At 57.4% G+C, this 27,612-nt stretch overlaps 1 protein-coding gene across 1 annotated transcript; it reads left to right on the top strand.

Moving 5' to 3' along the window:
- Positions 1–15,387: 15,387 nt before the first annotated feature.
- LOC115618190 (AN1-type zinc finger protein 5-like) lies at positions 15,388–26,650 on the top strand. The gene is made up of 7 exons (XM_030509505.1): positions 15,388–15,555; positions 16,014–16,315; positions 17,310–17,483; positions 18,902–18,995; positions 20,116–20,234; positions 21,789–21,899; positions 23,866–26,650. The coding sequence occupies exons 3-7, from the start codon at positions 17,333–17,335 to the stop codon at positions 24,012–24,014; spliced, it is 624 nt and encodes a 207-aa protein (XP_030365365.1). The 5' UTR covers positions 15,388–15,555; positions 16,014–16,315; positions 17,310–17,332; the 3' UTR covers positions 24,015–26,650.
- The last annotated feature ends 962 nt before the right edge of the window (positions 26,651–27,612 follow it).

Raw genomic sequence — 27,612 nt, 5'->3', positions numbered from 1 at the left:
CCTCCTCCTCCTCCTCCTCTCTTCTTCGTCCCCCCCCCGTCCCCAGCGCTCCCACCGCGCCGGTGATCGGCGCTGCACATGGGCGCTGAGCGGGGTCCGCTCGCCCCCGGCCGGGGGGACACGGCTCTGGCACCGGGGGGGTGCTCGGCGCTGCCCGCCCCTGGGAGGGCGCTGCCGGTGCCGGTCCTGCCCCGGCTCGCCCAGGCACGGGGCCCGCTGCGTGTCCCGCTGAATCACTTCGCCCTTGCGCGGCTCCGCTGTTCCCTCCCGGTGCCCCGCTCGGTTATGGGACCCCGCAACCCGGCGGGATAAGGCGAGGGGGGAGGCCCAAGAAGCCCGGCGCTGGGGGGATGTGGGAAGTGTGGAGACCCTCCGAACAGCCCCAATATGACCCCACGCCAGGGTGCGGATGCTGAGATCCAAGGGGTGTCTGGCCAGGAGGTCTGTGGGTCGGGAAGTGCACAGTGGAAACAGTGGGAAGCTTTGGAGGTTGCAGAGAGCCATTGCCACCCCGTCCTTTGGGGTGGGATGCACACAGAAGGCTTTGGGGCCTGGGGTTGAATCCTTGGGGTGCTCCAACACACTGCTGTGATAAACGTAAAGAAATGATGGCTCTGGACCATGCAAGGAGATGTCATGGTGCAGTGCCAAGGTGTCGGCATGGGCAAAGCACCAAGGCTGGGGTTTGTGGTGAAGCTCTTGCACCAGGTCACCAGAGACCCATGGTGCCACACCACAGGGAGGGAGGTGGTTGGTCTGTGTCATGGGCTCAGAGTGCGAGGGATGCACTTGAGTGATGCTGCTGAGCACCCAGGAATCATACAATGGTTTGGTTTGGAAGGGACCTTAAATCATCTATTTCCAATCCCCTAATGCCTGGGTCCTGGGGATTGTGGTACCAGCCTGGAGATGTGCTGTGTGCAGAGAGGGCAACTACTGTGGGCATGAGCATGGCATCCACTATGGGCATGGACAGAGTGGCGAGACACTGGCACAGGGTGCCCAGAGAAGCTGTGGCTGCCCCATCCCTGGCAGTGTTCAAGGCCAGGTTGGACACAGGGGCTTGGAGCAACCTGCTCTAGTGGAAGGTGTCCCTGCCCGTGGCAGGGGGTTGGAGCTGGATGAGCTTTAAGGTCTTTTCCAACCCAAACCATTCCATGATTCTATGATTCTGTGGAGATAGAAATGGTATCTACCACCACCAGCACATGTAGCATCTCTCCCTGGCCTCCCCCTGCCCTTGCAGATGGGCTCTGCAGGTCCCCCACAGCCCCAAATTAAATTAAACCATTTAAGCACGGCTGAAGGAGATGATTTCAACCCACGTCCATCCCAAAGGCCGGGGCTGAGCCGGGGGACGCTGCCGGGCTGGTGGCAGAGGGTCTCCCCTCGCGCTGTGGAGCCATCCCCCCGCACTGGCAGCGGCAGGGGGACAGCGGGGCTGAGCCGCGGAGGCGCTCGGTGTGCTCCCACCCGTGTGCGAGCTGCCGCCTCTCTCTGCCCCGCAGCGGGAGCGCTGCCGCGGGGAGGGGTCGGGGCGGGGGCCGGGGGGGGGCCGCGCCGCCCGCCGCGCTCCAGTGCCGCTGCCTGACGTGATTTTGCTGATGGAGACGGGGGACGGGTTCGCCGCTCTCGCCGGTCGGATTCGCTTCTTCCTCCCAGCTTTCCGCCCGTCTCCCCCCGCCGCGCTCCGCATGGATGGGCACATGGATGGGACGCGGGGCGACGTCTCGCCTCGGTCTTTACCGGCCCCGCTTCCAGCGCGGTTCTGCAGGCGCAGCTCCAGGCGGACCCTGGAATCTCACCCCAGCTCCCACCTCCACCGGCTCCCGTGAGGCCGCTGCCTGCCACCGGAGGTCACGGCCGCTGCCTGAAGGAGGTCACCCTCATTAGCCCCATTTCACAGATGGGGAAACTGAGAACGGGAGCAATGTGGTGACTCTCTGGGGCCCTGGCGAGCTCGCCCCTCCCACCAGGCAGTCATCAGCTCGCCCAGCACGGCCCCAGTTGCCAATGTTGGGACAGTCTTGACCAAATCGTGCCAGAGCGAGAGCGAAAATACACCCCAAGTGCCCCAGTGCAACCCACAGGTGTTACATAAATGGCACTAACCACACCTGCAGTGAGCAATGCTGGACCCACGCACGCTCCGACACCGACTCCTTAACCCTTCACACTGTGGAAGTCCTGGGGACAAGGTGATGCTGTGGGGCCACGCAAGTGGGAACAGCCTGCCGGCAGCAGGTACTGCAAGTCTGGGACTCAGCCCCATGGTTTGGGGGACACAGGAGTGGAAGTGTGAGGTTACACCAGAACAGAACCCCCTTTATCTTGACCAATGTCTCACCCTGCAGACTCGGCCAGGTTTAAATTGGGGTCCTGGACCCAGCAAAGCCAGAACTGAGATGGAACCAGGTCACTGGTGGTGACAGTTGAGCCCTTGGTGTAACATTTGCTCCAGAGAGAGGAGCAGCCTCCCCTCCTGTTGCCCAGGGCTGGTTCGGATGCGGCAGCGCTGGAGGTCACTGAACCACCCCTAAAAAGTCTCTCCCTCCGCACGCTGTGGAGAGGGAGATGTGGAGCCTGGTGCTGCTGTGCTCGCGGCCCTTTGGTGCAGAGATGCTGACTCCAGCATCAACTGGTGTCGTTCCTAGTGATGGAGAAGCAGCGGGGCCAGAGGGTCCAGAGCTGCTCTTTGGTGCCGGGGTGCTGCCAGGATCGGGCTCAGTGCTGGGGACCTGCCCCCCTCCCAGGCAATGCCAGGGGACGTGTCCAGTGGGACTGGATCCAGCCCATTGCAGTGGCACCAGCAGCCCCAGGCATCGGCAGCATGGGAAGGAGATGGCCACTGGGAATGGATAAGGAACAAAACCTCTGCCACCCTGTCACCGTCCAGCCCTTCTCCTTCCCCTCCTCCCTGGCCCAGCCTCGCTGCTGACTCTGTGGTCAGAACCAGGACAGACGCTGGGTGCTGCCAGCCCATGGCCACCTCGAAGTGGCAACCGCCAGCACAGCTCCACCACCAGGATTGGCCCAGTCGGCTCCTGGCTGGCCTGGAGGTGAGCAGGAATTTGGGATGACACCACTGCGCCTTAATCACTGTGTACTCTCACCCATGCCCCACCCAGCAAGACGGAGCCAGCATCACCCCATCCTGCACCCACAGCCTTGGAGACCACCAAACCCCCTTCGGGGCTGTGCTGGGTTGCCCTGTGCCTGCCGAGCCACAGCACAGCCACTGGCAATGGCCACTGTGGTGGCTCTGCTGTGGGCTCCCCGCCATGGGCACTGCCAGGTCGCTTCTCCTCGCTGTGACTCAGTTTCCCGTCGGGAAGGGCTGACCTGCCTGGCTGGGAGCAGGTCACAGGGTGAACCCACTGATAGGGGCGGCAGCATTGGTGCCCCCAAACTTCACCTTTGGGTGCCAGCGCGGGGACATGTCCCATGGCAGCCCCAACCCTAAGGCCAGGTGGGGGTCTTGTCCCTCAGTGCCAGGCTGGGGGGTGCAGGCAGCGGGAACAGGGTGGCTGCAGGGGAGCTGTGGTGGTTGCACCTACCAAGCATCAATGTGTCCCTGGCTGTGGGGTTAACACCATGGAGAACCCCACCACTTTGTCCTCTCCATGGCACCGGTGCCACCCTTCTTCGCAACCCCGCTGCCAAAGGGCTCCAGTGGCACAGGACAAGGGTCCCCCCATTGCACCAGATGGGGCCAGTGCCCTCAGACCCCTCAGACCTCTCAGACCCCCCAGACCATGGGGACCAGACGTGGCTTTGCTGCTGGTGCCAGGCCCTGGCCACTGGTGGATCTGGCATGGCATTGGGCACATGGACCTGCAGAAGCAGTGTGAGTCAGTGGCCCAAGGCACTTGTTACTCAAAGGCTGGCACAGGCTGTGGTTTGGGGCTGTGATGTGGGGCCGTGGTGCGGGGCTGTGGCATGGGGATGTGATAGGGGGCCGTGGTGTGGGGCTGTGGCACACAGTGGGTGCTGCTTGGGCGCACAGGGTGGGTGACTGGTGCAAAGGGGAAACTGAGGCAGCAGTGGGGTGCACCCTGAGCCCACTGCCCATGTGGGGCTGTCCCTGTGCCCACTGGGGCCAGGGGCTGTGGGTCTGGCATAACCAGAGCCCCTGGGCTGGCCTGACCCGCTCACGTAACGCCCGCCCGGTGCTTATGCAATAGCTGCTGCCATGAGGGACACCCAACGCAGCAGCAATTACCTGCCCCTTCGTCAGAGGCGACGCGGGATAACGAGGCTAATTGGAGCCGTGGCCTGGAGCTGCCGCTGGGCCAGGGAAGGGGCGTTTGGTCTCAACCAGCACCCTAAGGGTGGCCCCAAGCAATTAGTGGCTGCTGAGCCTTCGTTAGGTGCTGGAGGGGTGTGTGTGGGGCATGGACCCCGCTGTGTCCCAGGCAGTGTCTGTGGGTGCCTGTGGGGTGGGATGGAGCATCGCCTTGCTGCCAGGCTGGAGCGCGGCATTCCCAGCCCCACCCCAGCACTCCTGCAGCACAGTGAGGTGCAGTGTGCTGGATGCCCTGCGGCATCTGCCCTGGGGGGCTTGCTCCGGGGGGTCAGCCTCCACTGAGCCCATCACCCCGCTCATCACCCCTCTGGGCTCTGGGGTTCCTGGGACCGGGGGGGCTAAAAGGCAGCGTGTCCCCAGGGCCAGGCTGCAGAGCCCTGGCACAGCTCATTGCACAGATGATGCCTGAATAATGATGCCTGAAGGAGAGTCCTGTCCCCTCCCCGTGCCACTGCCTGTCCCTCCCGGCCACCCCAGGGACTCAGCCTGGGGGCAGGTGGGTATGGAGGGGCTCCCCAGGCATCCCCCAGCTCTCAGCCCCGGCCTCGGCTCAGCACCAGCTCGGGCACCGCACGGTGCTGCCGAATCTCCAGCGTCATAATTAGGAGACAAACAGGAAAGAGGAAAGGGGCAGACTTCTTATTCCACCCGCTCCCCCTGAGACAGATAAAAGCAGAGTAGGGGGACGCGATGGGGGCTTTTTTTCCCACTTGTTTCTGCTGAATCAAACATTTTTCCTCCTGCTTAGAAGATTTCCCTGCTCCCCCGTGCCCCCCCGCTCCCGCCTTAATGAGGTTTTGCTGTAAAAGTCTCCGAGCCTCCACCGTGGCCTTGAGTTAATCTCCAGGCACCTTCAAAGCCGGGTTGTTCCTGCCCCCCCCATCCATCCCCCTTCGCCTCCATCTTTTTGAACTTCCCAGCCACAAAAACACTGAGTTTCATGTGATGCTGCGAGCAAGGGGGGACCAGGAGTAGACAGGGGCACATGGGGGGAGACATGGTCCCCAGGGTTGGGGCAGGAATGTGGGATGGGGGCTCCCCAGGGGTGGCAAAGCAGTCTGTCTTTGGGGGCAGTTTAAACTGGGGTGAAAAGGGGATATTTTGGGATATTTTTCACCCCCAAACTAGAATATTGTGGAAATCATGCAAGAAAAGAGTCCTTGGCTCAGCTGAGATGGTGGCCAGAGCCCTCTTTGGCACTGACAGTGGTCCGGGGACTGGTGACACCAGGGCATCACCGGTTGTCCAGCCCTGACCCCAGCAGGTCCTAAACCCCAGTGAGGGGAGAAGCGGGAGCTGAGAGCACCCGAGTTGCTCGAGCATGAGAGGTGCTGCACCCACCAACGGTGCTCACACCATCGGCTGCTGCTTGGCTTCCTCCTCCTGCCCACTGTAACTGTACCTGGGCATCCTGTTCCAGAGCTGATCTGGAGGCTTTAGCACAAGTTAATCTCATCAATCCCTTAATTCCAGGGACCGAAATAGGAAAGATCAGTAGGTCAGTGGGAAAAGCTCTTGGCCAAAGTTAACATGTTAATGCGGAGAGAGGGCAAGAGGAAGAGCAGGACAGAGAAAAGCACCCAGGGATCTGCTTCGGTCACTGCGAATCCTGCTTTGGAAGCTGTTTTGGGGATGCGAAGCACCAATGGGTCATGGAGTCTCGGCAGCTCCGGGTCTGCCGAGATTTATGGAGGGAAGGGAACCTGTTCTCTCCCTCTCACCCAAACAGCGTCCCCAGGACGATTTTGCTGCAGTTTAAATCCCAGTCTCCGGAGGCGAGAGGTTGCGTATCAACACGCTGCGCTACCGAGCGGCTCTAATTAGGGCTTGGCAGGCTCCAGCCTCAGCCCTGAAGCACCTTTTTGGCTGCTGCTTTGGAAAAAGCCTTGCCAGAGGACTTAGCTTTTAATGCAGCCAAAGCCCAGGTGAGCTCCCACCGCTGTCTGCCTCGCTAGGGCATAGAATCATGGAACCACAGAATCAACCGGGCTGGAAAAGACCATCAAGACCATCAAATCCAACCATTCCCCAGTGCTGCCAAGGCCACCACTAACCCATGGCACTGATGGCCTCGTCTACACAGTTTGGGAATACTTCCAGAGATGGCAACGCCAGCACTGCCCTGGGCAGCCTGTTCCAATGCCTGAGCACCCTCTGGGGAAGGAATTGTCCTCATCTCCATCTAAACCTCCCCTGGTGCAGCTTGAGGCCGTTTCCTCTTGTCCCATCCCTTGTTCCTTGGGAGCAGAGACCAGCCCCCTCCTGGCTCCAGCCTCCTGTCAGGCAGTTGCAAAGAGCGACAAGGTCCCCCCTGAGCCTTCTCTTCTCCAGACTAAACCCCCCCAGGTCCCTCAGCCGTTCCTCATCACACTTGTGCTCCAGGCCCTGCACCAGCTCCGGTGCCCTTCTCTGGCCCCGCTCCAGCACCTCAATGTCTCTCTTGCAGTGAGGGGCCCAGAACTGACACAGGATTTGAGGTGCAGCCTCACCAGTGCCCAGTGCAGGGGGACAGTCGCTGCCCTGGCCCTGGCTATGCTATTTCTGACCCAGGCCAGGATGCTGGTGGCTTCTTGGCTGCCTGGGCACAAGCTGCTCGTGTTCAGCTCCATCAATCAGCACCCCCAGCTCCTTTTCCATGAGCAGCTTTCCAGCCACTCTTCCCCAAGCCTGGAGCGTTGTGTGGGGTTGTTGTGGCCCAAATGCAGGACCCAGCACTTTGCCTTGTTGAACCTCATCCCATTGGCCACAGCCCATGGATCCAGCCTGTCCGGATCCCTCTGGAGAGCCTCCTATCCTGGCCCCGGCTGCAGGTCTCAGCCGCAGCTATGGCCCTGTGGGGCTTCACTGGGTGGCCTCGGGAAAGACCCCCCGAGCCTGCAGTGCTGGTGCATCCCAAGAGGGACCAGCCCGGAGCCTTTCCCGCGTTCCTGGCTGCTTTCCCCTGGGCTGGGTGCTTTTGGGCAATAATATCGCTATGGGAGCAGTTTCCTTAAATCCATCTTTGTTACCACAAGCAGCTTAGCGCCAGGAACTCTCTTCCTCTCTGTTCTTTTAATACGATCCCAGCTTAGCAAAGCCCCAGGCTTAGCTGCTGCCCCTGCAGTGCAAGTGAGGAGAATTAAATAATATGAAAGCAGAAAACAAAGGGCTCTGCTTGATTTAAGCAGCTGGAGGGGGGGTCAAGGGGGCCCAGCCCTGTGCTGGGGTTACCTGTGGAGGGGGATGCTCAGCGGGAGGATACAGGCTGCAGCCCCTCCAGGATGCGGGTTTTGTGGGTCAGTGGGTCAGGGATGCTCTGATGCTTTCGGCCATTGCTCCTGCTGCTGGGGACCTAAGGGAGCCTAGCTCAGAGACACGCTCACCCTAAAGATTCCCATTTTCCAGAGTTTTCCCATCTCAGGCTCTGCCACAACTGTTGAGTGGCTTTGGGGAACTCGTTGCCCTTTGCAGAGGCAGCTTCACACCAAGAAACGGATCTTTCTGGTCTTTCCCACCCAACTAAAGGCACCAGTACCAGGCATGGTGCTTCCTGGCTGCTGGGCAGCCCCCACACCCTGTGCTGTGCTGATGAACTGGGGGTTATTGCTCATCCTCTGGGATAAGCTGTGGCTGGCTGGGCTGGCTCCATCACCAGTGCCCGGCTCACCTTGGACTCCGCTCCCGGCGCGGCGTGACGGCCGCTGGGTTGCTGGGGAGACCGGTGGTTTATTTACCATCAGGGCTGCGATAAGGAGCGTGGAAGGGGAGGCGAAGCACATGGTGTCCAATGTGCCTGACCCACTTTTCCAGCTCCTGGGCATCGCTTTGCCCTCGGCTATTGGATTGCAGTGGCGGAGGCGCAGGGAGCCCCACTGCTTGCCGGAGCCACTGTGCCATGAGGGTTTGGGGTGTCCTTGCCTCTGAACCCCATTTTCTCTGGGCTGGTTGGGAAGAGAGGAAAAGCATCCCTAGGCGCTGTGGGTGCATAGTGGCTGGATGCAGAGAGGAGGATGGGGACAGACATGTGTGTGAATGATTGCTGTGGCCTGCTCCTCGCGCCCGTCCTTGGCCATGGTCCCCGCCGCGGTGTGTCCCCCGCCGGCGCTGGCACAGTGGCCCAGATCTGCCATTCCGCATGGCTTCCCCGGCTGTCCCCGGGGCCGGGTGCCGGCAGGCAGGGCACTCGCTCTGCGCCTCTCCGTAATCCAACATGACTCTTCCATTAGAGATGAGATGCCGGCAAAGAGCTTTTCAGTGTAGGAATTAACTCCTTCTCCCACCCTGGAGCTCCCTGACCTGGAGCTTTGGCTCTGTCTCCATCACCCGCATGGCCTGGGGTCTGCAGGATGTCCTTTGCCATCATCTGCAGCTTGGTGATGGGTCCCTGTGGGAGCTGGCTAAGCCCTTGCACATTCATCTCCATCCTCCTCTGAGGATGCAGGATGAGAGCAGAGACCCAGAATTGTGGTACTGGAGGGTGTCAGAGAAAGGGCTTCACAGGCCCCCCCAGGAAGCAGCAGGGGCCCCAGCCTGGCGGTCCCTGGCCCCAGCTGCAGCACCAGCTGCTTCACTTATTGATCTCCTCTCCTGCTGTTAATTATCGGCTCTAATTTGGCCTGATCAGAGCCACGGCTCCCTGCAAAGGGCCTGTCTCGTGTTGGCCATCATCCCCCTGGGGCACTGGGACTGCTGGCAAGCGGATGGGACCCAAATGGGGAGTCTGGGGGTGTTCGGGGTGAGCATCCCAGCTGGGGGTGCTCCCTGAGCAAGGGGACCTGGAACTTGGTGGGGACCGATGGCAGGGAGATGAGCCCAAGCCAGGAGTCAGCATGTGACCCCCCCAAGGGCACAAATGTCCCAGCTTGGAGGTGTTAGCATCTCACATCCAATGTGACACTGTGGCGGGGGGACGGTGGCAGTGACTCTGGTGGCAGCCAGCTCCAGCAATAGAGGAGTGTGGGGTCAAAACACAGCACAGAGCCCACTCGAGGACTACCCCCTACCCCAGGTGCAGTCACCTTCCCATGTCATGGCTGTTGCTCATGTCCCTGCTCCCCTGGAGCCACTCAGGGGAAGTGACTGTGGTCCTTGGTCCCCTGCTTCAAGGACAGGCTCCAGCATCCTTTCACAGAGGGGAGGCAAAGCTGATCCTGCCTGGTGCTGGCCCCTGGGGTGCCCGGCCCAGCCTCCTTCTCCTCCCATTTGGTGGAGAAAACGATGGGTGAATGTGTCCCTTGGCCACCTCTCCCATCAGTGTGCTTGGAGCTGGGGTCTGTCCCTTGGTGGAGGTCAGGATCCCACCTGTATCCTGTTCTCTTGCTCATGGCCCTGAAGGGTGGCCATGACTCCCTACAAAATGCCCGAGGCCTGGCTCGTCCCCAGGGTACAGCGGGGAAACTGAGGCATAGAGTGAGGCGGGGATGTGCAGGATGGTGGGGTCTGCCCAGGCAGAGATAGGGGCTCTGGAGCATCATCTGAGCCACAGCAGTGCTTGAGCCCAGTCAGGCTGCAGCATCCCTGTCCCTGCCGTGGGATGTGGGGGCTCTGCTGCCCTCCAGGGCTCTAAAGGGGTTTCAGAGGCAGCCCCCCCGCCCCGCACAAGCTGTCCCCCAAAGTGCAGGAAAGGCAGAAGCTGCTTGAGCAGGTCTCCAGCCAAGGGGGTTGGAGGAGAAAGGGCTGCTCTAGGGCAACGTGTTCTTGCCATCAGCTCCCCCATCACTGCCCTGTCACAGGCCGGCTGCAGGGTCTGGGGACCTCGTGCCTGTGAGGGCTGACCTGATTTGGGTCAGGATCCTGCGTTATGCTGGGATACCCCCATGGAGAGCTGAGGTGGATCCCAGCACCTCAGTGGCTGTCACCTCCCGTGCCACCACATGTCCCTGCAAGAAGGACTTCCAGCACAGGGGACAGCCCTGCAGTGGGCAGGGAGGACAGGATGGGGACGGCTGCTGTCCCTGTCCCCATCCCTTGTGATGGACCCCACACAGTGCTTTGGGAGATCCATTGAAGGCAATTTGGGAGGTCACATCAGAGACCCCAGCCCTGTACCCAGGGTTTCCTGTTCCCCCCTGGAGCAGAGAGATTCCCAGCAGGACATGTCTGCTCCTCCTGCCCTGGAGCTGATCCTGGATTATTTCTGTGGGACTCTTTGGCTGCAAATCAGGGTGTCATCACCCTTCTTCCACACCGGACATCTCAGACTTCACAGCAGGGTGGGGATGTGGTGGCAGCAGTGGAGGAAACCCTCCCAAAATCCTGGTGTGGAGCCACCCATGAAATATTCAGGCTGTTCAGTGCAATTCCTGGGCTGCCATTGAAAGCACCATGAATATTGCAGGCAGGCATTAAAGTTTGATGGGTGCTGTGCTCCGGCACAGCCCCATGGACACCGTTACTGTGGGAAGCCCCTCTGCTGGGATGGGGCACACCTCTGCTGGGCTCCAGCAGCATGCTTCCTTCTAGTTTATCCCCAAAACATGTGGTGGTGATGGGCTGGACCCCTAAAGTGCTCTAAGAGCAAACAGACTCAAATCATGGAATCATAGAATCACGGAATGGTTTGTGTTGGAAGAGACTCATCCAGTTCCAACCCCTGCCACGGGCAGGGACACCTTCCACTAGAGCAGGTTGCTCCAAGCCCCTGTGTCCAACCTGGCCTTGAACACTGCCAGGGATGGGGCAGCCACAGCTTCTCTGGGCACCCTGTGCCAGCGCCTCAGCACCCTCACAGGGAAGAGCTTCTGCCTCAGAGCTCATCTCAATCTCCCCTCTGGCAGGTTAAAGCCATTCCCCCTTGTCCTGTCCCTACAGGCCCTGGAAGCTCCCCACCACGTCCCAAGGATGGAGTGGCACAGCTCAAGGCAGAGCCGCAGGAGAGTGCAAGGTCCTGCAGGACTGGGGACAAGCAGAGTTAGTGGCCACCCCACCCCAAAGCTCAGCTGTGCTCCCACTGCCCCAACAGCCCCGTAGCCTCACTCTGCAGCATGAGCGATGCCCACCCCAGGTACAGGAAGAGGTTTTCATCTCCCTGAGCATCTTGGAGAGTTTCATCCTCCATGTCATGAGTTTTCCAGGTCAGTCCTCACCCAGAAGGGACCATTCCCTTCTCCTCCGCCTGCTCTCATAACTCGGCTCTTCCCGTGTTTATATAAGAGCGACATCTCCCGCAGACTGGGGAGAGAATTGGCTGGGGAGAAATAATGAGGATAATTCAAGTCATTTGGGAAGATGAGGTTTGTGAGGTGCCCAGCGTCTTCCACCTTTTACATGTTGTCTCTAATCATCCGCAATCTCGGATGGCCATTGATGGAGCTCGTTGCTGTGGCGACGGATGAATAGCCCTGGGATTGTACCATGCCAAAAAAGTGCTGTCCTTCCATCAAAACAACAACAACAACAAAAATATCATTTTGTTCAGGAAATTAAGCAGTTTGCAACCAAATAGCAGTGTCTGAAAGGGCTCCCGCGTCTGTTCTTGCCTCCTGGCTCCCACGATCGCGGTGGGTTTGTCAGGAACATGCCCAGCGCCCCGGAGAGTCCTTTGTGTGCACTGGACAAGGAGAAGGTGGTAATTGCAAGGGGGTTTCTAACCCACTGAGCCTGTTAAAAGGATTTTATACCCCCCTCCCACCTCTCTTCTTCCCCAGATGTGTGTCACGCAGGCACGGAGCACGGGGTGCTGCGGCCAGGGGCTGGTGCAGCACTAGGTTAATGTGTTAGCTCTGCAGGGGTGGACCAGAAAATGGAAGTGGTGATGGGTGGCAGCCAGGCAGGGTGTCAGGGCTCAGGTCCTGCTCGTCCCCTGGGGAAGGAGCGACGCGTGGAGCTCCAGACAAGGAGCACTGGGCTCCTGCCGTTGTCAGCATCCGTGGTTTTCCATTTAACCATGCAACATTTCCATTTTTACCATGCAACACGACCTGAGCTCAGACATTCTCCTTCCTTCCCCACTCCTCTGGGAGCATCTCCTGGGGTGGCAGAGTCCCTGGGAACAGAGCTGCTGGGCTGGGAGGGGGGATTTGGAGTCTGCTCAGCCACAGCAACCTTTGCTCCAAGCCCCTGTGTCCAGCCTGGCCTTGAACCCTGCCAGGGATGGGGCAGCCACAGCTTCTCTGGGCACCCTGTGCCAGCGCCTCAGCACCCTCACAGGGAAGAGCTTCTGCCTAAGAGCTCATCTCAGTCTCTCCTCTGGCAGGTTAAAGCCCCTTGTCCTGTCAATGTCCCTCTTGTCCTGTCGCCTGTCCCTGTCAGAGATTGATCCTGGATTTGGGTTTGCCTCTGGGGGTGGAGGCATCTGACCCTGCTGATGCTGCAAACCACAAGCAAAGCTCCTGCCACATCCCCAGGCCCACACTGGGGGTGTTGTCCATGCGTTGCCACACTGGGCCATGGCACATTTTGAATAAACGGTCTCGTCCTTGCTGGCATCTTTGATGGTCCCAAATGCCACCTGCTAGCAACGATGTAAATGGTGTAATTCAGAGCTGTGTGACCCCGACCCTCATCCTGCAAGAGCATAAGAAACCAGACACCCATAGGGCAAGTGTCCAGCTGGCAGAATGGGAGAGCCTCGGGTGCAGCAGGGCTGGAGCCAGCCCCTGCATGCTCGGGCAGTGGGGAGGAGCAGGGAGAAGGAGGGGTGAAGACACGGAGAGAAAACACTTTATAGAGGACCCTGAGGATGAGAAATGGGTCAGGTTCTTGCGGCTCCAGCTCCTCTTTGGGTGAGAGCCTCAGACAGTGCTTTGCTGACCATCCCCAGAGCCCTGCACCATCACAGGGCTCTGCCAGAGCCAGATGGAGCCACATCTTGGCTGCAGCGGGCTGGGGAGATTAACTCCGCAGGGAAAACAAGCTCAGCAGACGCTGCTGAGCTGAGCCCGCCGGCGCGTCTGCGTTTGCATGCACATGCATGTGCTACGAGCGTACATGGGCACGCATGTGCAGACATGAAGTGCTTGCGTGCATGCAGATGTGTTTGGCCAAGCTGATGAACCAGTGTCTTGTCTCGGATGGGCAGGCAGGGTATTGGAAATGTGTCCTCAACCTTTAATTGTGCTGCTTTGATACAAGTGATAATTGGCCAGAAATCGATGGTGTTTTGCTCCTGTTTCTCCCATCCCGTCTCACTCAGCCCTCCCCTTTCTGGATGCGTTGCTCCCTTTATGCGTTGCTCCCTTTAGTGGAGTGACATTTAAAGGCTCTGCCACAGTCGTTAGATAACCCAGGCAGAGAAGATGCTTAAGAGAGGGCTCATGTAGCCAGGGAGCAGGCAGAGGTGGAGGCAGCTCTTCTCTTCACTGTCATGGCTCAAGGGCAGATGGAGATGATGCTCCCCAGCATATCTGGGTGCTGTGGCAGTGAGAGCGGAGGGCGGTTGCAGCGGTTCTGGGAGCAAGGGGAAAGTGGAGCAGGGAAGGGACAAACTCAGGTTGTGTCAACCAGGAGCTCCCTCCCTGAAAACTGTGCAGAGCATCATAGGATAATGTGTATTAATCATAGAATCCCAGACTGGTTTGGGTTGTAAGGGACCTTAAAGCTTACCCGGTTCCAAGCCCCTGCCACAGGCAGCGACACCTTCCACTAGAGCAGGTTGCTCCAAGCCCCATCCAACCTGGGCTTGGGGACCCTCATTAGCCAAGTGGGGTTCCAGTTCCAGGGGGAATTCTGGGACCACCCAAGGCTGCAGGGAGCAGGGGGTGACCCGTCAGTGATGGGCACACAGGGGGTGACTGGACACACGGTGATGGGCACACGGGGGGTGACCGGGCCCACGGTGATGGGCACACGGGGGATGTTCGGTCGGTGATGGGCACACGGGGGGTGACCGGACGCACGGTGATGGGCTTGTGGCCACGTTGCCGTGTGAGCCTGGCGCCACCTGGCGGTCACGCGGCCGTGTCCTCCAGGCCATGGGGATAGTGGGAGAACATCCAGAACTTCCAGAGCTTGGCGGTGGCTTCCAGGGGTTTTGCTCCCGGCTGTTTCCCGAGCCGCAGCACAGCCGAGCAGTGGGGGCTCTGTCCTGCTGGGGACACGTGGGCACGTGGGGATCGTGGGCACCCCACGATCAGTGATCGGGGCAAATGGGCTCGGAGGTGAATCAGCCTTGTGACAAGCTGGGTTACAACAATACCCATGCAAAGCTTTGGTTAAAAAACCCAACGTCATCCAGGGTTTGGTGAAGAGCGGCAGGAACGGTTTGCAGCTGGGAATTCCTTCCAGCTGGAGGCACCCAGAGCATCATAGAATCACGGAATGGTTTGGGTTGGAAGGGACCTTAAAGCTCATCCAGTTCCAACCCCCTGCCATGGGCAGGGACACCTTCCACTAGAGCAGGTTGCTCCAAGCCCCTGTGTCCAACCTGGCCTTGAACACTGCCAGGGATGGGGCAGCCACAGCTTCTCTGGGCACCCTGTGCCAGCGCCTCACTCCCCTTCACAGGGAAGAACTTCTGCCTAAGATCTAACCTTAACCTACCCCCTTTCACTGTATCACAGCAGAAATGCCCGAGGGGCGCTGCTGCCTGCCAGGTCACCCCCCATAGACAGGGCACAGGGTATGGTCCTGGACCCAAGAGCTGGGGATGGGCATTCCCAGCCTCCCTCCTACTAGCTGGGGTAGAGCTGACTGCATCCTGCCCCCTATAGCTGGGGCGGGCAAAGAGCATTGCCCACCCTCTCCTCCATGGATGGGGACGTCCCCAGTCCTCTGCCCTATAGCTGGAGTCCAGCCAATGTCTCAGCCCCTATAGCTGGGGAGGAAGGTCCCTGCTCCCTACCTTATGGTCAAGGAATATCTATGTCCCGGTCCCTGCAGCTCGGGGTAGAGGGATCTCGCCCCACTTCCTATAGCCTGGGTCTGACTGTGTTCCAGTACCCTACAGGGGGGGGCTGCAGATCCCCTCTCTGTAGTGGAGTCTGGCTGTGTCCCACAGCCCTCTCCCCTGTACCGGGGCACAGCCATGCCCCAGCCCTATTGCAGGGCACGGCTCTACCCCAGCCCCAAAGCCGGGAGGTCACAGCCCTGTCACTATCCCTCATCCCCCGTGCCCAGGCCTCCCGGTGCCGGCCGCAGGCGGCGGCCCCGTCCCGGCCCCCTGTCCCGCCCGGGCCGGGCCCTCCCCGGGGGAGGGCGCTCGGGGGCCGCGGTCCCACGGCCGCGCCGCCATGTTTCCCGGCAGCCCGCCCTGCCCGCCGCCCGCCTGAGCCTCCCGGCGGCCGCCCCGGCCCGGCCCGGCCCGGCCCGGCGGCCGCCCGCCTCCGCCGCCGGTGAGTGGGGCCCGGTGCGGCCCAGCGGCTCGGCCCGGCCCGGCCCTGCCCGCCGCCGCGCAGGCCGCAAAGCCTCGGTCTCAATTTCCACCGCGGGCGGGGAGCGGGGCGCGGGGCCCGGCCGCGGAGGGTGGAGGCGGGGTGGGCACGGAGAGGTGCCGCCGGGGCAACACCGGCCTTCGACCGGGCAGCGCGGCCGGGGGGTGACGGGTGGGCGGGTGGCGGCGGCGGCTTTCCCTGGCCGCGGGGCGGGTTAACCCGGCTCGGCTCGGCTCGGCCCGGCCTGCCCGGGGTCGCGGTGCAGCGGCAGGGCAGCGGGGCAGGTTCGGCTTCCCCCGCGGTTCATTTCAGCTGGTTTTGCGGTCAGACCGTGTACTCGGCACCCGCTACAGGTCACCTCTGGGCTAGTGGCTAAGGGAGAGCTGAACTCGCCCACAGTCGTTGCTTGCTTTCTCCAGGGACGCTCAACATCAGAAGCAACTGAAGACTGGTCCTTGTCGGGCAGTGGTTACCTTCCATTTACCTCCGTGAGGATCCAGCGTGCCAGGTCCAGCACAGAGGAGGCTCCCTTGGCTGCTGGTGCTGAAGGAGAGGTCGGTTTGGGCCGGGAAGGACTCCTAGTCTGGTAATGGGAGCACTGGCCTGAGCTCTGCAAGCGGAGCCCTAAGGGCAGAGCGGAGATTCATATCACCAAGCTGAGGACAAGGAGGAATAAACCAGAACTAATCAGCTTCCATCCCACAGGAGTGCTCCTCGCAGGGTAATTATTTTGTGTTCCTGTTGTTTTATTCCCTCGGTGCAGCAAGTTTTGTACAAGTGTGAAAGAAAGCAGAGTGAGCTGTGAAGTGGTGGGTACTTTGTGCATCCCACAAAGGGGATTGCTGTTGCTCCCAAGCTGGAGCCACCTTACACCCGCCACGGTCCTGCAATTGTTCTTTCCCCTTGTCCTCTGTTGAAGCTGGGCCAGCCACAGCCGCATTGTTGGCACAGATCTGAATTGGTGCTTGTTGCTGCTAGGAGTTATCACTTATGGTTCTCATTTGAAGGGGTGCAGTGCACTTTGGCCGTATAAATGCTACACCATGTGTGGCTGGAAGGGGCCAGTTCCTGGGTTTGGAGATAACTGCATGTGATCCAGAGAGAAATTATCAAGTTTAATTTTAAAAGTAGGTTTCACTGTGTCTGCTGTTTCCCCTGAGAAGGTGTTCCAGAATCGCATCTTACTGCTGGAAAGAAACCTTATCCTTATTTTCAGCCTGACTGCTGTAACGTTCCCCTTATCCACCAGCATATGTCAGGAAGTACACGAGTATGTCAGAGCAGAGAGTCAGTGGGTTCATTTTGCAGCGCTTGCATCATCTTCCTGAGAACTAATAAACTAAAACAGGCTTGAAATGAAAACAAATGCCACTAAGTGCAGGATGGAACTGATGAGACTGGGCGCTGGCTGTTGGGGTGGCACTCTTTGTTTTGGTGTTTGCAGGAGTCGTTAGTCGTGCTGCGATGGCACTTCTTGAGTACTGGGAGCCGGTTCCTGTCGGCTTTTCAGAGTGGCTCAAGGCCCCGGGACCCAAATCCTGTGGCTGCTTTTGAGCCGGGGGTATCCTGTGCTCAGGGGGCTCGGGTTGTGTTGTTGTGCACGTGCAGGAACTGGGCGCTGTCAGGATCCTTTGTGCTCCTTCCTGATCAGCTGCAGCATACAATGACCAAGCGCTCCGGCCCTACAGGTGTCTCATTTTTGTTCCCATTTGTAGCTCGGCACCTTGGAGGATCCAGGATGGCTCAGGAGACAAACCAGACCCAGGTGCCTCTGCTGTGTACCACAGGCTGCGGATTTTATGGCAGCCCCCGGACCAACGGGATGTGCTCCGTTTGCTATAAGGAGTTTCTCCAGAGGCAGCAGAGCAGTGACCGGATAAGCCCCCCAGGTAGAGATTTTTGTCTGAGAAATCTATCTTAAATGGGTGCAAACTGTGTCAAGGAACTGGGCTAGAGCATGGTGCTGGTACTGGCCACGAGCAGATTTACTCCTAGAAAACTCATGTCTTGCCCTTTTTGTGTAGACCCAAGCTCCTAAATCAAAGACCCGAGCCTTTGAGCGCTTCTGTTCCCTGTAAGGGGTCAGTTGTTTCCTTCCCAGTCCCAGCTGTTTGTGAAGCTCCATCCCAGTCAGCACCTTGAGTAAACTGGAAACCTTCATTGTGCTAACAGTGATTTTTAGCTATTCCCTGCTCCTTGAGTTACACACTGCCTGCTGGGAACCACGACAGATTCCTGAAATGAAATTTTATTTGAGAAGTTTGTCTAATTTTCTCTTTTTAAGAGGGCTGACAATCAAAAGCAGTGACATAAAAGCTTTGTTTCTGGCAGCTAAACATAGCTGACATGTCACCTGGGAGGCAGCTAGGTGCAGAGAAAGAATGCACTTGCCATCATTAGCAGGATCTTCTTTGGCTAAGTGTCTGTGCAGATGCCCCATGTACAGATTTTGCCATAGCAGTGAGAAACCCCTTCTGGAGATCTTCCAGTTTTGTTTCTGAGTGTGATAATGGCTTTTCCTGAATGACCCATCCAAAATACATATTAGGAAGACAGCTCTTGTGACAAAGAGCTTTCTAAAGACCCTGACTTAGATCCTTGGCTGACATAAATGAACATGTTTCTATTGAAGCAAGTTCCTCTCAGCAGATGAGGATCTGTTTTTTGTACCTTGGAGACACTGCAAAGTAATGCTAGGTTCAAGGTATGTTGGGAGCTGCAGCACTTTCATTTATACTGACAGGATATGCTGATTTATACTGACATTTATACTGATTTATGCTGATGCAGCATTTGATTTGCAATGCAGAGGAGAAGGGGAATAAAAGAATGCTGGAGGTGTCATGGGTGGCTGAAGTCAGGTTGTACCAGATATTAGAAACTATACAGTAATAGGAGGCATTCAGCACACCTTATCAACTCCTGTGATAAACCCTCATCCCTCAAAAAGGAGCTCAGGGATCCTGAGGAGCTACACAGATCTCCATAAAGAAGACCTGCAGTTCTCTGATAGAAGAGCTCATTCCTGATCCAACATAAGAGTAGCTAGCTGCACTGGGTCATGGTGAGGTCGGTCTAGCCCTGATGTGTTATCCCCACAGAAACCTGTGCACAAATTTGGAAGGGAAGAGTATAAAAATAGGGAAATTGGGAATGATTGCAACAGGGCTGCACCCTCCCAGCTCCTGGTAGGGAGCAGGAGGTCAAAAGCCTGCTTAAAGTGCTCGTCCTGCTTTCTCCTTGGCTGTCCAGCACCCGAGGAACTTGCTGCCGTTTTAAAGAGCTTACCAAGACTCTTGTCTTGTAGCACCCAGTGGTCCCAGCAGCAGCCCCATGGCTTCGGATTCAATTGCAGGGCAGCATGTGGAGGGAGACTCCAGCCCTGAGGATGCAAAAGCCAGGTAAGGGCATAGTCTGGGGGGTGGATCTACAGCCATGCTAAAAACCAGCTCTGGGACACAAGGGGTAGGTTCTCAATCCTTAGTGTGGCCAAGGGGATCTGTGAAGCAGGCTGGATCAAACACTGTTGTGACCCTGGTTTATCTAGAAGACTGAGATGTCCCTGGTGATCATAGAATCACAGACTGGCTTGGGTTGGAAGGGACCTTAAAGCTCCTCCAGTCCCAACCCCCTGCCACGGGCAGGGACACCTTCCACTAGAGCAGGTTGCTCCAAGCCCCTGTGTCCAACCTGGCCTTGAACACTGCCAGGGATGGGGCAGCCACAGCTTCTCTGGGCACCCTGTGCCAGCGCCTCAGCACCCTCACAGGGAAGAGCTTCTGCCTCAGAGCTCATCTCAATCTCCCCTCTGGCAGGTTAAAGCCATTCTCCTTGTCCTGTCCCTACAGGCCCTTGTCCAAAGCCCCTCTCCAGGTTTCCTGGAGCCCCTTTAGGCACTGGAGCTGCTCTAAGGTGTCCCCTTCAGGAGCCTTCTCTTCTCCAGGCTGAGCAAACCCAGCTCTCTCAGCCTGGCTCCATAGGATTGCATGGAGGATGCACAGTCAGGTACCAGAGGGTCGGAAGTGGCATCCTGGTTCTCTTGGGGCCAGTGCACGTTGTCATTAGTTGTGTTAAACTGTTCCATTTCAAATTAGTCCTAAGTGAAAGCACCTGGTGATGATCCAGTCTGGAAACTGCGACAGCAGGATTAGGGACCTTGGTCACAGTTGATAGGAAGGAAGATAATACTGCATTAAGCTCTGCCATTGCAGTCCTGACTCATAACTCTGTTTCCCTGTCCTTGGACTTGTTTGGATGGGCTGTTGCCTTGGCTTTGAGATATAGTTGGGTAGAAGAGGAAACTGAGATCATCACAGATTCATTCAATTTCATATTTTATTTGGTATATAAAGAACTTTGATCCCAAATCTCAAGGGGAATTTGCCTGCTGTGCTCCTGAGCTACCTCTGAGTATAATGAAATTAACTTAATGGTTTGAAGGCATCTCCCACATAGCTGTTCATCAAAAGAAAATACTTGTATTTTTTCTGTGGTTTATTTGGTTGTTGCAAATTCTCCCAGTGCTCAGACTCCTGTGACCCATCAGATGACGGCCATGAGCATATCCAGAGAAGAAAACAGCAGCGAGACAGAAGAACTCATCAAGACAGAAGAAGCCTCATCAGCATCTTCCTCATCAGGTAGACTGATTGGTTTGGCCTTTGCACAAGTCTGAATGACTCCGATGTCACAAGTTGGTTTAAGCAGCAAGTACAATACTGGCCACTAACTCCAGGAGGGGGTTGTTACCTCCTCAGCACTAAAGGTGCCCTTCGCAGGAGAGCTGAGGAGAAAACAGTTTGTTTCTGAGGCAGGGAGGAGAGAAAATGCCGTGCCTGAGGGCAGGCCGATAGAGATTGCTTTGTGGGCTGAGGGCTGAGTGGCTGCCAGCCCTCGGCTCTGGCAGGAGGATAATCTTCCATGACGCCTATCCTAGTGAATGGCAGAAAGCCCGGAGCGGCCCACAGCCTGCTGTTGGCTGCAGTTCCCTGCCATCTCGAGGGAGGAAAGGAGATAAGGAGATGGATCCAGCAGAGTCCTGGGAGAGAGGAGATGTGCTTGTGACGGTGGCCAGGGGCTGCAGTTGTCACCCTGTGTGCTGGGATGCATCCCTGCCCCTCAGAGGGGAGTGTGAACCCTGTTGCTTTGTTTGCGATGTGGGTACCTTGAAGTGGTAGAGCTGGGGTGTCGTTGCCCAGCAGGGTGCATCCTCCACTTGATGAGTTACAGAGTGAGCCATTGTGTTGCAGCAGAGCCGTAACCAAGTGACACTGCATTGGAGACACCTTCCTTTAGTTCAGCTGACAGCTTGCTTGCATTGAAAGCTAAAAAAAAACCCCAGGAGTTCTTGGTTGCTAAAAAACCCCCAGGCTCTAGTCACTGCGTATGACTGTGCAGTTTGGATTTGGCAATTCCTTCCCTGCAAGCCCAGGGGACAATTTACAACAGGAGGATGAGAGACTCTTTGGTGAAAGAGGCTTGGAAGACCTGCCCCTTTCTTCTGATTGTGTGATGTTCAGAAAGTTGCTTAGGGTCAGATCCACAAAGCGCTCTCTGCCTCTGACTGTCTCCTTGCCTGCTGTTCAGAGCAGCCTGCACTGCAGGTGTGTATCTGCTAGCAGCTGGAGCTCCTCCCTCCTGTTGACTTCTCTAACCTGCTTAGGTACTGTAGGAAATCCTGCTAAGCATTAGTGACCTTTAACAGTCTGGCTTTCAGAGCTCAGTTTTCCTTTTGGTAGATTAGAAGCAGCGATGAGTATCTGCGTAAAGCATTCGGAGACCTACATATGAGGAACACTTACATAAGAGTCAGCCAAAATAATTAGTAGTACTTACAAGGGGTTAACTTTTTTTTTCCCCCCTGCAAAGATTAACTGTAGGCTCAGCTGTGTGGTTGATTACTGTACATCAGCTAAGCTGCAGTGACTGTCCAGACGCTATGGCAAGCATAAGGTAATTCTACTTACCTTTTGTCAGCCAGAGCTAAACAGCATTGTGTTACCGTATGTATGCCTTAGCTAAACCATAATATCTTGGTGTTTCTGAGCCTTGGAATTAAGGAATTTGAAACAGAGGGAAAACATGAGGTTGTGTGAGGTGTAGATCTCGGTGGAACAAGGCAAATCTCCTGTAATAAAATGAATGGGTTGCTTGGTTTATCAAGCAGGGTAGTACAATGCTTGCCTCTATTTCAGGTACCCTGCTTGAAACATCCCAGAACACAGCTGAGGGCAAGACAGCCTCAGAAAAACCCAAACAGAAGAAGAATCGCTGCTTCACTTGCCGCAAGAAGATAGGGCTGACTGGTAAGACCCTGGCTGGGGGAGAACTTGCCTGTGGCCCAGGTAGTCTGGTTTCATAGTCCTGCAGACAGAACTGCCTCTGCTGTGGTGCTGGCTGGGTTCAGAGGGTCAGTGTGGGTCAGTGCTTGGAGGTACCCCTCCAAAAAGTACTTCACATCCGCAAGACGTGGTGCTGCAAGGGAGAGGGAGGGAAACTGCAGCCTGCAGACAGGACAGTGCTGTCTGAGGCAGTAGCCGGGGGAATCTGCTGCTCCCTGCCAGCCCTTGAATGCAGGGTTGTGGAACTGGATGGAACTGCTTGGCAAAAGCTGCTCCTAGCAGCAGAGGCAGCGCTCACTGTGCATCTAATTCTGATCCCAGAAGCAAAGGGAGTGCTTGTGCATCTAATTCTGATCCCACAAGCAAAGGCAGCGCTCACTGTGTATGTAATTCTGATCCCAGAAACAGAGGCAGTGCTCGCTGTGGATCTAATTGTGATCCCACAAGCAAAGGCAGTGCTCACTGTGTATCTAATTCTGATCCCAGAAGCAAAGGGAGTGCTTGTTGTGCATCTAATTCTGATCCCACAAGCAAAGGCAGTGCTCACTGTGTATCTAATTCTGATCCCAGAAACAGAGGCGGTGCTCGCTGTGGATCCAATTCTGCTCCTATTGAAATCAGTGGTAAAGTTTTCATAATAGTAACAGGAACTGAGTGAGACCCAAACTGAAAATCTCACTCCAAAACTCATTCCATTTGTTAATGCTTCTTGAACTTCCACTGTTAGGTTCCTGAGGGCAGGATGGCTCTTGGCATTCAGCCTGGAAAGCTGACGGGAGAGGTGCTGAGATGGTGTCGGGTGACTGGTATCAATAGGAAAACTGCCCCTGGAAAGCGAAGCAATGAACTTGGCTGTGGTTTCTTAATAAAAACATCATTCCCCTAAATTGACTCTGGCATTCAGTGTTTCCCTGGAAAAAGGGAACCCCAGAGCTGTGCAGGTCATGTTGTTCTAGCGGAGCACTCATTTCTCCTGGTGTGTTCAGCAGCCAGGGACTGCAGATGTGCTTCGGTTCCCTTGGTGGAAGCTGAGTCTGGCCTGGGAGGTTTGCCCAGGGCCTGGGCTGGCTTCCCCAGCTTACCTGGAGCTTGGAGGGCCCTGTCCTAGAATAAACCTGGGTTTCTAAGCCTGGAACTGGGCAGGGTGCTCTGCCTTCAGCTCTGCAGGGAAGATTGTTTTCCTGGATTAGTGGTTCCTTAAGAGCTTCAAAACGTGAGAAGTTTCCTCTCCCTTAGGGCTCAAGTCGCAGAGAACTCCTTGTGAATTCAGGGCATTCAGGATAAAATGAGTTTTCTCAAATAGGAGTAAACTGGCACCTTGTAGCAAAGCGTTTGTGGTCTTTACAGCCTGTAGTTGGAAAGATGGTGCTCTCTGCCTCAGTTTCCTGGTGTGCTGTGGTAACAGCAGCATTTCTGCACAGCCTTGTCTCCAAGTGAAGTGACTAAATTAGGAATTCTGAAGCCTAAATAGCTCAGAAGTGATCCTAATGAGGTAAAGGGTTTTGCTGCTTGCTGGCTTTCTGCTGGTCAGCTCAGATGCTGCTGCGTGACACCTGGGGAGCCAGGCTGGCTCGGGGGCCTGGGGAGCCGGGGCTGGATCAGCAGTCTGGCGCTCTGCAGGCCTTGGCATGTCCCTTGTCCCTGAGGAGCGTGGAGAGCAGCTGCTGTGGGAGCATTGCCCCTGCTGTGACAGCTGGGGCTCACCAGAAGGGAGCTGCTAAGCCAGAAGAAAGCAAAGAGCCACTTGTGGTCATCCCTCCCACCAAGAGCCTTTCAGCAGTTGGGGACAGCGGCCCCCTCCCTCGTCTGTCCCTTTTTGTGCATTAGTGGGGCTTCCTGGCCTGGCAGGAAAGAGCAGGGGCCCTGCTGCCTTCCTGTGTGGCTGGATGCAGGCTCAGTGTCTTTGTCTCTCTGCTCTTCCTCCCTTCAGGCTTCGACTGCCGCTGCGGGAACCTGTTCTGTGCCATCCACCGGTACTCCGACATGCACGCCTGCCCCTACGACTACAAGGCAGAAGCTGCTGAGAAGATCCGTAAGGAGAACCCCATTGTTATCGCTGAGAAGATCCAGAAGTTGTGAAGGGGGCTGAGCAGCTCGAACTGCAGCCAGGTGTCCTGGTGCTCCTCCCCTTCCTCCCAGCCTTCCTCCTCTTCCTCCCAGCGCCGTCCGTGGTGTGATGGGGACTCCAGCAGCACACACGAACCAGCACCCAGACATGGGGATTCCTCGCACCTCCTTGGCAGACAGTTAGTGTTCCTCCTTTCCCTTCCTGCCCATCCGACAGCCGCAGCTCAGCTGATCTGTTCCCAACCAGCTTCCCAAAGGAAAAGGGACTGTCCTGCCCCACCATTCCAGCACTAAGACCTTTGGACTTGTCTTCACTGGGGCGGTTTGTGCATGTGGCAGCCAGGCTCTGCCTTTCCCTTCAGCCAGCAGCTCCGGGGCCCGCGAACCGCCCGGGGCTCGCGGCCGGAGCCCGTGAGCAGCTTCTGGACTTTGCTCCCTCTGCCCCAGGGTCTTTGTGGCAGATGTAAAACTGGGGAATCCCAGCAGCGAGGCTGCCTTCTGCTCCCCGAGAGGTGTTTGGGCTCAGATGCACAAAAGATGATTCTGTAGTTTTAACGCTCCAAATACCCCTCCCCTCCCTTTGCAACACTGTTGTGGCAGCACCGAGGTGGTTAGGCAGCAGAATGCCGGCACAGTAAAGTTATTTTGTGGCTTGAAGCGATGTAGATGCACTCCTGGCAGAGGTCAGGACCTCTGGGAAAGTGCTGCTCATTGCCTCGTGCCTCTGGCCGCAGATGGAGCCTACCAGGCTCCAGGGCCATAGCTGGGCTGCAGGATGCCCTTGCACCAGCCTCCTGTGCTTCAACACCCCCTGAGTAACCACCAGCCGAGGTTTGTTGTCACCTCTCCTCTCCCCTCTGCTCCCTGCCTTCTGCTTTCCACGAGTCTTTCTCATCAGGGTTGTGCACAAAGCTCAGCTCACCAAACCTCCGCTTCCCTCCCTGTCCCTGGGCGCCCGCAGGACCCTTCCTCCCCTGTGGGCTGTGCTGATCCTCTGTGAGAGCCTCTATCCCCGATGAGTGCATTGGCTTGGGAAACCCTCCAGCTGCACTGCTCTCTCGCCTCACTGCATGTCCCCATGGGGTGAGAGGCAGGGCCAGATCCACAAGAGATGGTCTGAAAGCTGGACAGAGGGATTCGGGGCACAGGGAAAGGCATGTGGAGGGCTGCAGGGCATATGGGAAGTCACAAGGAGGGGCTTGGGGTGCCCAGAAGTGCAGGTGGAGGCTTTTAGGAAAGCCCATAGGGAGCCCTGAGGAGCAGGGAGAGGCACTTGGGGGGCTCTGGGCCCACTGAGGCTCATGCTTGGGGTGCTGGAAGACTCAGGGAGGGCTCCGGGGTGCAGGGGAAGGCAAAAGGAGAGCTTTGAGGTCCAGTGAACATGCTCAGAGGACTTCTTGTGTTGGGGACACCAGCACTGCCCACAGTGCTGCAAGTGGGGTCTCACGAGAGCAGAGCAGAGGGGCAGGATCACACCAAGACCTGCTGCTCACACTCTGGGGATGCATTGCAGCACATGGGGGGGTTCTGGGCTGTGATAGCATCTAACTGTGCCCGGTGCTGGCAGGGGACAGGAGCTGTTGAAATGAGAACTGTGGGGCTCAGGTACACAGCACAAGGCAGGCAGTGGCTCTTGGGGTGCATCAGAAGCCATCTCCAGGTCACGCAGGGTCTGCACCACCCTGGGGGGCTCCTCCAGGGGAACAGCAGGAGTGGGGCTGTGGCTGCAGGGCTCTCAGCAGAGAAACCCAATGGTTCCTGGGGGAAAAGCAGCAGCTTCTGCCCCACTTGTGGCTATCCCACTCCTTGGAAGTGTTTCCCTCGGCATCAGCTCAGAGCAGAGCTGCAAAGGCAGAACCAGCAGCTGGGGGAGTCATGGCAACTCCTCCCATGTGCTGGTTTCCTCATGGGAATTCTGCCCTGGTGGTTGTGGGTGTATTGTTCTGAAGATTTCATTTTCCCTATTTGATTTCTGCAGCAGCTGCTGTCAAACAGCTTCACTGGGAGGATTCAGACCTCTCAAGATGATGCAAGTCCCCGGCAGCGCGGGTGGAGGCTGCCTCTCACCAGCCTCCTCCTCACGGGTTTGCCTCTGGGTTAACGCTGGCGTCACGTCTGGAGCACGCGAGCGGCGGCACGTTGCAGCGCGCGGATGCGCCCGGTGCCAGTGGCGTGTGGCCAGGCTGAGTCTGGAGAATGAGCCATCACTCGCGAGGAGGCGGAAAGCCGTGAGGAATTGCACCCATCCCTCACCTTGCATCGCGTGATGGTTGTGAGGCCTGGCGAGGGGAAGCAGCTCCTGTGGATAGAATCACAGAATCAGCCAGGTTGGAAAAGACCTTTAAGATCATCAAGTCCAACCGTTCCCCAGCACTGCCAAGGCCACCACTAACCCACGGCACTGAAGCCTCGGCTACACGGTGTGTGAGCACTTGCAGGGACGGTGACTCCAGCACTGCCCTGGGCAGCCTGTTCCAATGCCTGAGCACCCTCTGGGGAAGGAATTGTTCCTAATCTCCCATCTAAAATGCAACAGGGAAGCCCACGTGGCAAAAAGGCAGCCACCTGCTTCTCCACCACCCACCTCTTCCTTTTTGTCCCCTTCCCCCTCTTAAGTGTAAATATTAATACAGTCTAGTTTGCTTGGATGCTGTGGGTGGTTTGTTGTGGATATGGATTTGTCACATGCTGGTGCTGGCTCAGCCCTGGGTTCTTCTGGAGTGGCTGTGGGGCTCTGTGCCTCAGTTTCCCCATGGATAATCATAATCATAGAATGGTTTGGGTTAGAAGGGACCTTAAAGCTCATCCAGTTCCAACTCCCTGCCACGGGCAGGGACACCTTCCACTAGAGCAGGTTGCTCCAAGCCCCTGTGTCCAACCTGGCCTTGAACACTGCCAGGGATGGGGCAGCCACAGCTTCTCTGGGTCACCCTGTGCCAGCGCCTCAGCACCCTCACAGGGAATAACTTCTTCCTTATATCTAACCTGAACTTCAGTTTGAACCCATTCCCCCTTGTCCTATCACTACAGTCCCTGATGAAGGTCCCTCTCCAGCATCCTTGTAGCCCCCTTCAGACACTGGAAGCTGCTCTGAGGTCTCCACGCAGCTTCTCTTCTCCAGGCTGAACAGCCCCAATGTTCTCAGCCTGTCTCCATACGGGAGGTGCTCCAGCCCCGATCATCTTCGTGGCCTCCTCTGGACTTGCTCCAGCAGCTCCATGTCCTTATGTTGGTGACACCAGCACTGCACACAGTGCTGCAAGTGGGGTCTCACCAGAGCAGAGCAGAGGGGCAGGATCCCCTCCATGACCTGCTGCTCACGCTCTGGGGGTGCAGCGCAGCACATGGTGGGTTTTGGGCTGTGACAGTAACTAACTGTGCCCGGTGCTGGCAAGGGCAGCAGTGCCCTGGCTGCCGGTACCCAGGCTGTGTGCTGGGGCTCTGCCCAGCTCCCCTGGGCCCTGGAGGGCCAAATCCTCCATGGGTCCCCGTTGGTCGCTGCTGTGTCCGCCCGCGTTGGCGGGGCTGGAGCGGGACCCGCAGTGCTGGTGGCCCTGGGGGAGGGCGGTGACGGGGGCTCGGGCCTATGACCTGAGCTTCCAGCAGGCTC

This window comes from Strigops habroptila, chromosome 20, assembly GCF_004027225.2.
Source record: "Strigops habroptila isolate Jane chromosome 20, bStrHab1.2.pri, whole genome shotgun sequence".
In the NCBI taxonomy this organism is placed as follows: domain Eukaryota; kingdom Metazoa; phylum Chordata; class Aves; order Psittaciformes; family Psittacidae; genus Strigops; species Strigops habroptila.
Note: the sequence above shows the minus strand (reverse complement) of the source record. Positions and strands in the feature narration are given on the sequence as shown.

What these genes read in the sequence shown, in the direction of transcription:
- LOC115618190 (XM_030509505.1), top strand. Translation starts at nt 17,333, where the DNA reads ATGGCTCAGGAGACAAACCAGACCCAGGTGCCTCTGCTGTGTACCACA. An exon ending in ATCAGCATCTTCCTCATCAG is followed by an intron (nt 20,235 to 21,788) that starts GTAGACTGATTG and finishes CCTCTATTTCAG; the next exon opens with GTACCCTGCTTGAAACATCC. An exon ending in CAAGAAGATAGGGCTGACTG is followed by an intron (nt 21,900 to 23,865) that starts GTAAGACCCTGG and finishes TCCTCCCTTCAG; the next exon opens with GCTTCGACTGCCGCTGCGGG.